We start from the raw sequence: 14,394 nt of genomic DNA on the forward strand, positions 1-14,394 counted from the left end.
ATTCATCTAATTTAATTTTTTTATTTATTTAGTTCACATGCTGGTTGGACGGATGTGCAGCATTTTGTTCAATTGACAGTTTTTGTGAATTCATCATTCAGAACTTGTGTAAGCATGTATGTGTGTGCATCAGGGCTGAACCCTGCATGTGGCTATCCATCCTTAGGTCTGGCTCTATAGAGAAAAATGTGGCAAATTCATCTATATCACCCTCATTCACAGGCACACAACCACCTATATCACCAAACAGGTACAACACAGTTACTGTACTCACTTGTGCAGCTGTCACACCTACTGACCTAGAAGTCTCAGCAGAGTTATAAAAGCCAAACACACTCAGTCAAATCAACACTGTTCTGTTTCAACCCACAAATACACTGCTGTCCAAGGGTTTTGGGTCACTCTACTAAAATGTAAAAATCTTTTGATCTAAACTTGGTATTTGCTTAAATATCTTGAAATATTTTTGTAGACAATAATATATTTGTGCCAACCATAGGCGTAGCTTGACATTTGAGCTGGGAGGGCCGGAGTTGTCTGGCATAGCTTATATGCTAAGTGTTATGGTTTTTAACGAAAACTATAATTAAATATAGCTGCAAGCAGCAATACGGAGCCACGCTGGCGCAGAGCAACGAGAGCAAAAAAGGCAGATAGAGAACGTGGGTGAAAAACGGACTGGTCGAGAAGAATAGGTGAGAACAAAGTCAAAGCGCACAATTTACACACAAGTGACAATGATAGAAAGAATGTCATTTTATACTTCATTTATTTCTGTTTTTATATATTTGCATATATCTCACTCAGTTGACATGCTTGACCCAGGATCCCGAGGAGAGCTTTCAGAGCTTCAAACATTGACATGGGCCAATCCCCGAAGGGGCTGAAACGAGAGCGTAGAGCAAAAATAACAGAAATACAATGTACAAGAGAAACAGATATCAGAAGTGACAATGAATGCAAGAATATAATTTTGCATAGTAATGCACAACACGTTAAATACGGTCAGAATAGTTCAATACGAGGAAGAGACAATGTCACAGGCATTGATACATTGATAAAAAATACACCACTTTTGTCAAATGAGCAGAGGAAAAAAAGTTTCTCATATGCTTTGCAATAAGTTAGGAACCGAATGTTAGAAAATGACAAACGAGGCATCAATGGAATCGACACGCACCAGGTGAAATAATGTCAGAAAACGAATTTCAGACAAAGCGTTATACAAAAGAATTATAAGCAATTATATAAAAAGCTTCATATCTAATTAAATGGCGCATACCAAATTTGGTGCAGATATATCATACGATTCAAAAGATATTACGATTTATGACAAATTTCAAAATGTCGGACAGGCCATTCAGCCAATCGTGACAGAATCATAATCATACGATACGGCATGACCGGAGGAACTCATAGACACTGAGATCACAATTTTCTGAGAAACATTTCAAAGTTTCGAGCAAAAAGTTTCCCAAAATTGGCACGGACCCCCCAGTCCGAGGTATCGATGAAGCGTACTCAGTTTCGTACCAATAGATCGAAGACTTTTCCGAGATACGGCCTCAGATCCATGTTTGGGTCAACTTTGAAATGTTTGGGAAGTCATAACTTTTTAACAACGGCGAAAATCGCAGTTCCGTGGGGTCACGTTTGTGCGGCTCAGTCCAAAGATCGTATGAGCCAATTTTCATAACAATCGATCACAATTTTAGGACTAGAAACAAAAAAACGAATACTGTACTTTTCAAGATGTCTTAATGTAACACATGAAATGTAATGAGCGTGACAAGTGGATGACATGTGCTGAGTAGAATTTCTGTAGATCAATGGGTTCAAAAGTTACAGCTGTTTGAAAAGTGAAATTTTGAACTGCTGGTGGCGCTATAGAGGAAGTGCTAGAGACCCCATACTTGGCCTATTGGGGACCACCACTACGAGTGTGCCAAATTTCATCATTTTCCTACCTACGGTTCATAGGGCTGCCATAGACTCCCATTAGGTAATAATAATAATAATACCAACCGAAACAGTAGTGGCCATAGCCCCTTCGGGGCGTGGCCCCTAATTAAAAATGTTAGATAAAAATGCTTATCAAATTAAAAGGACAACTCTTGCCTTTAACTGAAACAAAAAATATATTCAGAAAATAATAAGCCCTTAAGTACAAAGCGTTTATTGTCATATGCACAGTGAGGAAAACAAGTTTCCCTATAACGAAATTCTTTCTTTGTTGTCCACAGTGAATACCAAGACAAAAATGTACACACACATATGCACAAACATAATAAATAAACTATGCTACACAAGTGGGAATATAGCCTACGTAAATATAGAAATATAGACTGATTTGGCAGATAGTTTGTTTAATCATAACACATTAATGTGAGAGCCTGGAGTGCACTCGGAGACCAGGAACAGTTGTACAGGTAGAATTTCTCAGGTCATGAGTGCGGTATTTTGTCCGGCCCCACTGTAAGCGGATTTCCATCACTCTGGTTTTATTCGCATTTTGAAGGTTCGCATCAGAAACGAGTGATGGAAATGGCAAATTTCGAATTAAAAACCCTTAATTCGCAAAAAAGTTTTTATGCTCGCTTGAGGTGGTTTTTCTTTTTTGCGAAAAAGGGTTAATGCGAATAATGGGAGATGGAAACGCATTTGCCGAATAAATTCCTCCAAAAAGTCAAGTAACTGCACTATGAGACGGAGTAACCTAACCAGAGTACTGATCTTGTTACACACACAGCATGAGAAATGTTGTTATGGTCATTCTTAAATGCCTCAGCAAAGTCGTCAAAGTATTCTATAATTATGTTGGCTTGACAGAGCCAACATACTGATCTTGTATCTAAGCTTATTATTATTATTATTCTGATCCCCCAAATTTCTGACTGCTACTCCTCCTAGAGCTTTCAAGCTACATCCACCAAACTTTCCACAAACCTTCAAACTGGTCTGACTTGAGTTGCTATATCTTTTCTAACTGATCCGGGTTCTGGTTTTCGAAAACCAGACTCTCAAACCGACCTAATTTCCCATTGCTTTAACATTGCGACTAACTTTGAAGGCTCATAACTCAAAGTGAGGATGTCGTAGAAACTTGCGGGTTACCACGTTTGAAGAAGCTGGCAGGCTCTGTAAGAACTTACCTCACAATGGGGTGTAAGTTGCACCCCTGGGGCGTAAGAGCCCCCCAAAAGTCCCCATTGACTTATAATGGGACAGGAAACATGCCCATATAAGGCGTCATAACTGTCCCATGTTGAATAACTTCGCAGTACAACCACTTAGAGACAAGGGGGAGGACTCATTTTACTCAGGAAACCAATCAGTATCCCAGGAACTTCCTTAAGCTACGAAGCCACGCCCATAGCAACCATTTACAGCAACCTAGCAACCGCTCCCATAGACTCCCATTATAAAAAGTCCATATGGATATCTTTGCAACACAGTGTCGTAGAGACAAGGGGATGGGCTCATTTGACTCAGGCAACCAATCAGTGTAACAGGATCATCATGAAGCTATTAAGCCACGCCCATAGCAACCATTTACAGCAACCACTCCCATAGACTCCCATTATAAAAAGTCCAGATGGATATCTTTGCAACTCAGTGTCGTAAAGACAAGGGGTGGGCTCACTTGACTCAGGCAACCAATCAGTATCCCTGAAACTTCATTAAGCTACGAAGCCACGCCCATAGCAACAAAACATGTTAATTTAGCAACCATTTAACAAGACCTATAACTCTTCATCAGAACATCGTAGAGACATGGGGATTGGTTCGTTTCACTCATAGCTTAGAGTATCATCAAATGGCAGATGCTAAGCCACGCCCATAACAACCAAATAGATTAGCCTAGCAACCGTTTTGCAATACCTATATCTCTGCATCACAACATCTTAGAGAAATGGGGTTTGGTTCGTTTCACTTATGGCTTGGAGTATTATCAATTACCAGCTACCAGGCCACGCCCATAGCAACCAAACAAATGACTTAGCAACCGTTTAGCAGGACCAATATCTCTGCTTTAGAACATTGTAGAGACATGGGGGTTGGCTCGCTTCACTTGTGGCTCAAAGTATTATCAGTTGCCAGCTGGCAAAGCCACGCCCATAGCAACCAAACCCAAGACCTTAGCAACCGTTTAGCCAGACCTACAGTATATCTCTTCATCAGAACAATGAGAACAAAGTTTTACGATAAGTTTAATCGATAAAACCTTTCAAACTATTTCAAACTCTTCAGGACAGGCTTTGTCAAGCCGACATAAAGTTTGTACTCGAACTTTACTTTCTAGTTCACTCTTAGAACTGTCATGACTGTGTTTCCCAAACAGCAGGCATCCACAAAAGCAGCGCATTTATTGGAAGTTTTATTATATATGAAAATTATTATATTCAGTGGCTTCTCTTACTTTTCTTACTGATATTTAGTAGCAGTTTATTAGGAAGTGATGGTTGACTAGTTGGATGGAAACAGTGCTTATTCGAAAATGTTTTATGCAATATTCCAATTTTGCGCATAAGCTAAATTCGCAACTTTGGATGGAAACTCGGCTTGTGATTGGACGTCTGGTTAAAAAGTGATATTGACGAGCTCCGCATTTCAACCAAAGTCAAAAATCTTATGTATGTCAGCTTTACTGTCACAAAGTTAATAAGTACAAATATTATGACCAGTAATAATCCATTTTAAAATGTATAATATCCCAAATTAATGTGTATATTTGTATTGAAGTTGAGAATATAACATTTTTTAAATCCTTAGAGACATCGTTTGGCCAATGGAGGGCCAGGCTCCACCGCCCAAGCATCCCAAATTGCAAAAGCAAATTCTAGGCAGTTAATTTGTTTTGAATTCTTTGTTTTGTTTTGCAGGTCTGTCAGTGGAAGGAAGCTGTGTTCAAGTTGTGGCCACCCACTTGGCAAAGGGGCAGCTATGATTATTGAGACTCTCAGCCTTTACTTCCACATTCAGTGCTTTAAGGTATTTGTGTGTGTAGATATATATCAGTTGTAAAATTACTGGGGGATTACAATATACCAATACATATCACAAAAAATATGCTATGACAGTGGTTCTCAAACTGGGGGCCGTGGCTGCCTGGGTGGGCATTTTATAAAATATGGAAATTTATCTTAAATTTTATGCAATCAAACATCAGAAAAATAAGACTACCAGCCAAATTAATTGATGTTCCGGCATTGTATAACTGAATATGTTTTTGGTTGAATTAAAATTTTAAGTTTAAGATTATAATTCTTTATTTGGGAGGGCTGCAAAGCGATGCACAGTACGAAAAGGGGGCCTTCAGTTTGAGAGTTTGAAAAGTTTGAGAACCACTGTGGTATGGCAATTGTAAAACCATTTTAAAACAATGAAAAAATAATACAAAAAGCTAATTCAAACACAACAATAAAACTGTATAAAAAGTGAAATGAAACTATAATAACTCTGGTCATACCTTGGAGTGTTTAAGGGTATTAAAATGTAAAAATTGGAAGAACATTTTTTATAAACATAGAAGATAGCGATACTACTTTCTCATGGCTAAGCAAAAATAGAATAACATTGTCAATTTTCAGGGTTTTTAAAGATGTATATAGTTTTAAAGGATTTATAAAATATTTTATATTTTATTTATATTTATTTATTATTTTTTTAATTCCCTGTGAATAAAATTACAAAATATGACAACATTTGGTGTGTTGGGGCAGTAACATTAAACAGTTGTTTTAAGTATGTTATGTTTTTCCTATCATGATTCTCTTAGTGTGGAATCTGCAAGGGCCAGCTGGGTGACACAAGCACAGGAACAGATGTGAGGATCAGAAATGGACTCCTCAACTGCCATCAGTGCTATATCCGGTCCCGCTGTAAGTCTATCTCCCAATATCAACTTTTAGAATGCTAATGCTGTATTCAAATTCATGATCTTAAAAAGGATTTTCAAACCTTAAAAAAGTTTTTCTGAATATAAATTTGAATAATATTGAAAATGTAATACTAATAATTGATATGAGTCCAAATAGTGTTCGAATTGTGTGTTCTTAGGGGGTCCCCAATCAGCCCTTTAAAAAAGCATCAATGATGACTACTGCACAATGAAATTGTGAAAAGCGCTATATAAATAAAATTGACTTGACTTGACTACTCAACCAATATATAGCCTATATAAAAGTACTGCCTTTACAGAGATGTCAGTACAAGCATCAGTAATCTGATAGTTTAGATCACAGTGATTTGATCACGTTAAACACAATAAATGTATTAAAAATGTTGATAATCCATTAAGAGATCGATATGAATAGATGCAGAATAAAAAAGGAAATTCCTTGGAGTGAGAGCAGGTCAAAAGTCAATAGTCACTGTACAAAACAGTATTTTGACTGTTTCAAATGTGATTAATCTCCTAATAATGTTGATCATGCGTAAGTAGAAATCCATATGAACAAATGAATAGTTTATTTGTAGTTATTTGTATTAACTATTATATAGTTTATATTTAAAATATTTATATTTAAAAACTTTATTTTTCAGTTTTTTTTGCAAGACTACATGCATATTAAAATTATAGTAACTGTTCAGTTTTAAGAAAACTTCTTCAATATTTTGTTTGAATATATTCAATAAAAAAAAGAGGTTCCGCAGTCTGTCAATGTCTTTTGTGAACAGCATGCGGCTTGCTTGAGTTTAATTGAAATTTTGTTAGCTTCTTATGAAATATGGACAGATAACAAGCAATGTTGCTTTGTTTTAGCGCAATAATTTAACAGAAATATGTTTTTTTACTATTATAGTTTTAAGACTGGGGACCTCCCAAGTTAATTATTTCAGGCCTTATGGGTGGTCCTTTAATGCTTATGGTAGGTGCAGGATCCCCCAGGCCCCCCTCGGTTCAAACACTGTTGAGCATTATTAAGGTTTATTAAATTCCGTCAACAGATTTTCAGTGTCACATGCTCTTTATTTTTCTTGTCTTTCAGCCGCTGGACAGCCCACAACCCTGTGAACTATTCAGTTTGTGAGCTTAAGAATTATACACAACACTTCATAACATCTTAATTCCCAAGTAGGGTTGGGAATCGAAAATCAATTCCAATTTGAAATCGGATTTAAAAGGATAGGAATCGGATCGGAAACAAAAGGAAAGAATCGGATACTTGAGATTAAAATTTGAATTCCTCTGATCAATTCCTGTGTGCATGTTTTAAGAAAAGTACATGCGTTGAGTGATCTGCTGATATCTCAATAAAAGCCTTTATGAAAATTAACAATATTTTTTACCATAGTAAGCATAGTTTAACTATAGTATTTGCATTAAAAACCGCAGGAACCACAAATTAACCATAGTTTCATTATAGCTACTACAGTTTAACCATGATGTAGTTCAGCTATGGTAATACAAATTGTAATAAATCAGAACAAAACATGGTTCTATATGTATATATATACACAAAACAGTGCTCATAAATATATAGATATAATTATAATAATCTTATTGATATAAAAAAATATCAATAAGCAGGCTAAATTACCATACCGGTTGATATCTAAATGTTTTACTTCAACTGTGGAATCGATAAGAATCGAAATCGATAAGCAGAATCGGAATTGCAATCGGAATCGATAAAATTCAAACGATTCCCAACCCTTTTCCCAAGCACATTTAACATGAAACCACAGCAACACTTTTGTTTCCCACTAAATGCATAGTGAAAACCATGTTTTCATGTTTCTGACATTGTGACAGACAAATAAGCAAATGTTTATTATCTGAAAAACAGTTTTAAAGAATATGTGACACAATAAGGAGAAAAATAAGAATTGAGCTATTCAATCAAGTGGATAAATTTTAAAACACTTAAGATGTGTCTGAATCAATCTTTATCCTGATTCTGAAATGTATTTTATTTAAAATGTTTCATCCATTTTTTTATTTGTTTCTCAACTGCATAATAATCCTGCCATTTAGAAGATTAAAACAATTGGATATCAATGTGCCTTATGAGAGATGCAATGTCTGTACAAGAGACATTGCGACAAGAGTGAATGATATTTTGGATCTATAGACTTTGCACACTGGAAAAACTGTTTGATCATTTATTCATTCTGAACATGACAAAGCAATACAAATGTTTAACACAGTCTTAAGAATAGGCTTATAACTGTTTACTCATTCATTATAAATACTTGACCAGAATGGGCATAGGAGACTTTTGGGATCTGAAAATTGATCACTCTCATCATGTTGGCTGTTTCTTCTGTTCTTCTGTAATCAATTTATTTAGCCAGTATTTATGTGCTTCGGGAGGGTTGTGTATGTTTAACTTCCCATAACTTTAGGTTGACAGAAGGTCAAAACATTTGCCGGTGTATGATATTTAGGAAACAAAGCAGTTACCTTGGATAATATATATATATATATATATATATAGAGTGAGAGAGAGAGAGAGAGAGAGAGAGAGAGAGAGAGAGAGAGAGAGAGAATCTAGGGTATGATATTTATTCAAATATACACTATCCAAAATAGAAAAAAATAATGTTCAAATGCATCAGCTGTATGTTTATTAATAAAGTATTTAAAACATGTAATTGAGTTTGTTTCTTTGTTTCACAGTCCACAAATGTTAAAGATGTAAATATTGATACTTATAATATATAAAACAACTGTGCAAATCTTGACGTTGTGCTGCATTTGATACTACAGTCCCCATTATCCTTCTGAATAGGCAAAAAAATGCTGCCATTAGTGGTATTGCTCTGGCATGGTTTAAATAATATTTATCTGACCGTTTTTGCTTTTTTGCCAAAATCAGTGAGGTGTCTTTTCAATCAGAAGTTCAGTACAGAGTGTCACATGGCTCAATGTTAGGACCTCTGCTTTTCACACTATATATGCTACCCCTAGGAGCTATAATTAAGAAACATGTTAGTTAGTTTTCACTGTTACGTTGGCTGATGATACTCTGCTCTATATCTCCTCAAGCCCTCACGAAACACATTAATTCACAACAATGGATGGCTAGCAACTGCCTACTAGTAAATTCAGAATGTTTGGCATGCTGTCCAGGGGGAGGGCTCAAAGCTCTGAATTTTAGCCCGAATTTTAGCCCTTGATTCACCCCTTAACTGGCATAGATACCAACAGAGAACGAGGTGATGGAATGCTGCAAAACTGTCACGGGACCAAGGTGAAGGGATGGCTTTATAAAGAGTCTTCTCCGTGGTGATTGGATTACATAACCATGCTCCTTCCGAACTTGATTAATTAAACTTCTGGATGCCAGTAAGTTACTGTAAAAGTGTTTACAGTAAACCATTTACAGTGTTTACTGTAATGTCTTTTCACAGTAATAATACTGTCTACTGTATTTTCTTATATTTACTGTAATTACATTTTACAGTAATAATATTGTCTACTGTATTTTCATATCTTAACTGTAATGTCTTTTCACAGTAATACCACTATCTACTGTTTTTCATTTATAGTACTAGAATTTATTTCCTATTGCAGAATCAGGATTGGTTTTACAATTTGGGTTTAACTTTAAACAATACATTTTCTATACCTGTAAAAAACTATCTATAATTCACAAGTTGCAATAAAGTTGAAGAAACAGGTCTACTCACAGCAGTTAAAGTTTTATTTTAAACAGAATTTCATTTAAAAATACTCAGAAAACCAGGGAACAAAACAATGCATTGAGAACTGACAAAAAAATTAAGGAAACAGAGTTAAAAACATACAAACCACTTAATGTTTTTACCAATGCCAATCTACAGGTTGTTTTAAAAATGTCATAGGTCAAAGAGCATACGGGTCACATGACAATAAACATGCATGATGCAGCATGTCCGAAATGTAATAATACTACTCCCACAAAAACTATAGAACATACTGTTTTAATGGTAGATAGGTAGGTACTTAATTTAAATCAGTACATACTGTTGCAGAATGCAGTTTGGATGCAGCATAGGTCAGAGAACTCAAATCAAACAGCAAAAAAAAAACATGTTTGTTTTGTTTGTAGTGTTGTCGTCAGTAGTGCTTCATTTCATTACTCAACTAGCTCGTTGATAAAAGATGCCACAAGGATTCAGGCTGGTGATTTTTCTTCTGTGTCTGGCTTATATGTGATTTTGATTGGCATTTGGTGCTATCAGGGTGTGTTCTCAGAAAAACCTGCAAGCACAAGAAAAGAAACACATTATTTAAGCATTATTTATAAACTGAATTTACATTACAATATTTTCATTACTGCTAAATGTATAAATATCAATATTTATAAACTGTTTATGAATGAAAAATGAATAAAATGAAGACACAATATTATTAAAATACATTTAATTCCTAAATATTTAGGGAAAACCAGACCAAAATCTAACTGTTGAGTCAGGGCAGAGATTCAACTGACAGCTGTCAATTTCAGTATAATTTACAGTAACACTGCTCAAGTGTTTTAACAGTTAAAGGGATAGTTCACCCAATAACGAAACTTGTGTCACCATTTAATCTCTGTCTTGTCATTTAAAACCTTTAAGACTTTTTTCTTCATCAGAACACAAAAGAAGTGTAAATTTTGGTAAAACAAAACCATATGCCCCCATTGACTTCTATTGTATGGACACAAAACTGAAGTCAATGAGGACCAACAGTTTTCTGTTACCAACATTCTTCAAAATATCTTTTGTGTTCTGTTGAAGAAAGAAAGTCATACAGGTTTGAAATGACAAGAGGGTGAGTAAATAATGACAGATTTTTTTTGGGTGACCTATCCTTTTAATTTGTGTTCCGAAGATGAACGGAGGTCCTATGGTTGTCGAATGACTTGAGGAAGAGTAATTTTTGGGCGGAGCATCCCTGTAATAATGGTTAATTAGTTGGCCGCTTCCTGGTATTGCACACTGAAAATCTGTTAGCTCTTGTGGCTCTATGATGACTCTACCCTCCATTGTCAGCATCCATTTTTGGCATGGAAAACAGAATCTCCTGTAACAGACACCATCATAGCAGCTTTTTAGTAAGGGTAAGGAAAAACTATTGCTACAAATCATGATTCTTGAGACTATTTTTCACCATTATTTTCACCATAATAAAAAATCTATATTCACATGCTAATATATTATGATAAAATTATTCATGCAAATACAAAAATTCAAAAGTTCCTTCTCCAGCACTACCGGTTTGTATGGTGTGTTCCATTTAGTATTGATTGTCCTTCACCTTGCAATTTAATTTAAACATTTTCCATTAGCCATGGTATTTAAAAAAGCATTTTGATAAACTTACCAAGTGCAATCAGTCTTGGGGTGCTGGGCACAGAAAGGGATCCCTCTACATCTGCTGGAGTCACCTAAAAGTACAGCAATTAACAAGCTGAGAGAGATTCATTACATGTATAAAGAATATACTTAAAGTGATATACTTAAATCTGTTATCATTTACTCGCCCTCTTGTCATTTCACACCTGTATGACTTTCTTCCTTCCACAGAACACAAAAGATATTTTGAAAAACGCTGTTAACTTGACACCTTTCACTTGCAAATAGTTTTGTGTCTATACAATAGAAGTGAATGGGGTCCAGTGCTATGGAGGACCGGAAGAGTCATATTAAACTAAGAAATGCTTTAATACTTTACACAAGTAATTCTACAATAAAAATAGGCATTAATACATTTGTTTACAACTTAATTTATTTATCCAAATATAAATAGGTGAATTGATAAAGTCATTCATTATTTAACGCTTTAATGGGCAATAAAAAGCGTGATTATAAAAATAATTAATAAATGAAATATTAATCCATCAATAAATACTTCAAATTAAAAAGGGAATTAAAAAAACAACATAAAACAATCAATAAGTACATCGTTATAAACAGGGTGTCACGATTGAGGTGCAGAGAACCCAGATGCAGGCAGGCGGTGGGTAAGGGGTTAACAAAAATACTTTATTTTACAAAACAAAAAGACAAAGCAAACACCCACGATGGGGATATAAACAAGAAAACAAGATAACAGGAAGCAGACAAGACGTAGACTAACTAAGACTAAACTAAAATAAACAACACTGGACAAAAGCTAAACTAAAGACTTACTAAACTCAACTTGACAGGGGTTTTCACAGACAACAGGAACACAGCACACATGGCAGACGAAAGGCACTCGACGAAACCATACACAACGTAATACTGAACAGAGTACAATCCAACAGCACAAGACAAAGAAACATGAGGGTATAAATAGGGAGAGACAAACGAGGGATAACGACACGGGGCAGGTGTGGGTAATTAAACACTCAGGGAAAGATAACGAGGAAACGAGATGGCGGGAACAGAGAAGAGACACTGGAGAGAACGCATATTATTGTCAAAGGACAATAATATGTTTCTCTCCACACATAACCAAAGGCTTTGCCATGGCTCTGCTACAGGACCAAGAAAGACATGACTAAATGAAGCAGAGCCATGACACAGGGCCGGATTATCCAATAGGCATTATGGGCAGGGGCCCATGAGCGCGCGCTTGGGGCCCAGGCAAGGGGAAGAAAATTTCACATAACAGCGTTTACGCCAAATTCATTTGTGTGCGCACATGGAGGTGCACACACAAAACATTGTTTCTGAATTAGAAAATCTGTCTTTTGATTTAGTCACTTTTACGAGCCATCTAGCGGCTTTTGTTCAGAAGAAGCACATAGCGACAAATCTATCCACTTCTTGGATAAACCTTAGCTTTCATTCAGTGGGAAAATGTCGCCAGTGCTGCCCCGCGAGCGCGAGGTCTCTCTTTCCCGGCGCAGGGATCCCTTCTCACGGCGTCACACTGTACAGTGAGCGGCAGGAAGAAGCACCATGGTACGACAGGTGACCCGTGAATAAAATGAGTACGAAACAGCGTTTCCAACAACCCGTCACTGTTATCGACTGTTTGGATAAATAAATATGAACAAATTTCATCCGTAAATATGCACATGGTTACCATGAGGCTGTGTGAAAGATCATATAACGTTAGCCGAAATCACCGCTTTTTATTGTGAGTTGTTAGATGATGTCGCGTCATGAACTGACAACAGAAATGTCTTGGTTACGGATGTAACCTCGGTTCCCTGATGGAGGGAACGAGACGTTGTGTCGAACCGACAGAATGGGGTTTGTCTTGAGAACCTATCATCTTCTGAGTATTTAGAAAAGGCCAATGAAAATTGGCGAATGAAATTTGCATGCCGGGCTCCTCCCCGGATGTCCGGGTATAAGAGGGAAGCCGGCGTGCTCATTCATTCACCTTTGGTCTGAGGAGCCTAAAGCATCCTCCCCCGACCGCTGGGGTGGGCGGCCAGTGTTGTGGCATGAGGGACACAACGTCTCGTTCCCTCCATCAGGGAACTGAGGTTACATCCGTAACCAAGACGTTCCCTTTCTGTCGGTCTCTCGACGTTGTGTCGAACCGACAGAATGGGGTTCCTATGGAAGACGCCACAGCACTGAGCCGCGTCACAATCTCTGCGGAGCGACGTTGACTGGCCTGGGCGAGTCAGACGAACACGCTAGCGCAAAATTATGACCTTCCAGTGGAGAGGAAGGGGGACCCAGAGCTTTCCACAAAAAGTTGGGAAGCCCCCTAACGCCGGCCGTCACGGGCGGAGGCCTGATTCTCTAAATGGCGAGAAGCCGCCCGGCACCGTACGGGCCACTGGGTAAGCATTATTCCCCCCTGGGGGGGAAAAACGCTGCAGAGGCCACTACCTACCGTAGGGAGGAATTAGTGGAGACACCACATGGTCTCACCATCAGGGGAGAACTCATGGGAGGAATGTGCGGACTGCAGGAGTTAACCGCAAGGTGGGAGTCCACCTGGGGAGGTCATGGGTTGCCAAGGTGGGAACCAATCATGAGGATACATCAGACGGAACAGCCCACGGAGGGGGGGTTACCACGTCTGGAGCACTAGGTCCGGTTAGAGCTATGTGGAATAACTCAACTGTTCCCCGGCCTAAGGGGGCAGGGCTGCTCTGCCCAGCCTGTCCCCTGGAAGGGTGCTTAGTGATGGATGGAATGCCTATTCTTTACCCGAGGGGAAAGAAGTGAGGCTGGATCGCCACTGCTCCCCCCGAAGGGGGAAGGGCTTCCGCAGGCGTACGCCCAACGGCTGCCGGTCCTACCTGTTGCCCTGCAGGACGCGGGCTGACACCGGTTCAACGCGGAGGTTGTAGAACCTCGCGAAGGTATTGGGCGTAGCCCAACCCGCAGCTCTGCAGATGTCTGCCAGAGAGGCGCCCTGAGCCAGTGCCCACGAGGAGGCGACACCCCGAGTGGAGTGCGCCTTAACTCCTAAGGGGCAGGGGCGATCTTGCGACCGGTATGCCAAGGATATGGCATCCACGA

The 14,394-nt window shown here is 38.1% G+C and overlaps 1 protein-coding gene and 1 long non-coding RNA gene across 7 annotated transcripts in view; one reads left to right on the forward strand and one right to left on the reverse strand.

Moving 5' to 3' along the window:
* Positions 1–8,601, forward strand: part of limch1b (LIM and calponin homology domains 1b) — a 49,189-nt gene extending 40,588 nt beyond the window's left edge. For 3 of the 6 annotated variants that reach the window (XM_057326625.1, XM_057326627.1, XM_057326626.1), the window contains 4 exons: positions 167–250; positions 4,884–4,992; positions 5,780–5,882; positions 6,993–8,601. In XM_057326625.1, coding sequence (XP_057182608.1) covers positions 167–250; positions 4,884–4,992; positions 5,780–5,882; positions 6,993–7,018 — 322 coding nt within the window. In that variant the 3' untranslated portion in view covers positions 7,019–8,601. Of the gene's footprint in view, positions 1–166; positions 251–4,883; positions 4,993–5,779; positions 5,883–6,992 lie in introns of those variants that run through there. The other 3 variants (XM_057326624.1, XR_008962183.1, XR_008962184.1) reach the window with 3 other exon arrangements.
* A 1,041-nt stretch (positions 8,602–9,642) lies between these two features.
* On the reverse strand, positions 9,643–13,171 carry LOC130549412 (uncharacterized). The gene is made up of 3 exons (XR_008962185.1): positions 11,300–13,171; positions 10,956–10,999; positions 9,643–10,192 (listed from the first exon to the last, which is right to left on the reverse strand). It is a non-coding gene; the product is annotated as an uncharacterized LOC130549412 (long non-coding RNA).
* Between the last annotated feature and the right edge of the window lie 1,223 nt (positions 13,172–14,394).

This window comes from Triplophysa rosa, unplaced genomic scaffold, assembly GCF_024868665.1.
Source record: "Triplophysa rosa unplaced genomic scaffold, Trosa_1v2 scaffold116_ERROPOS1553232+, whole genome shotgun sequence".
NCBI classification, from domain to species: domain Eukaryota; kingdom Metazoa; phylum Chordata; class Actinopteri; order Cypriniformes; family Nemacheilidae; genus Triplophysa; species Triplophysa rosa.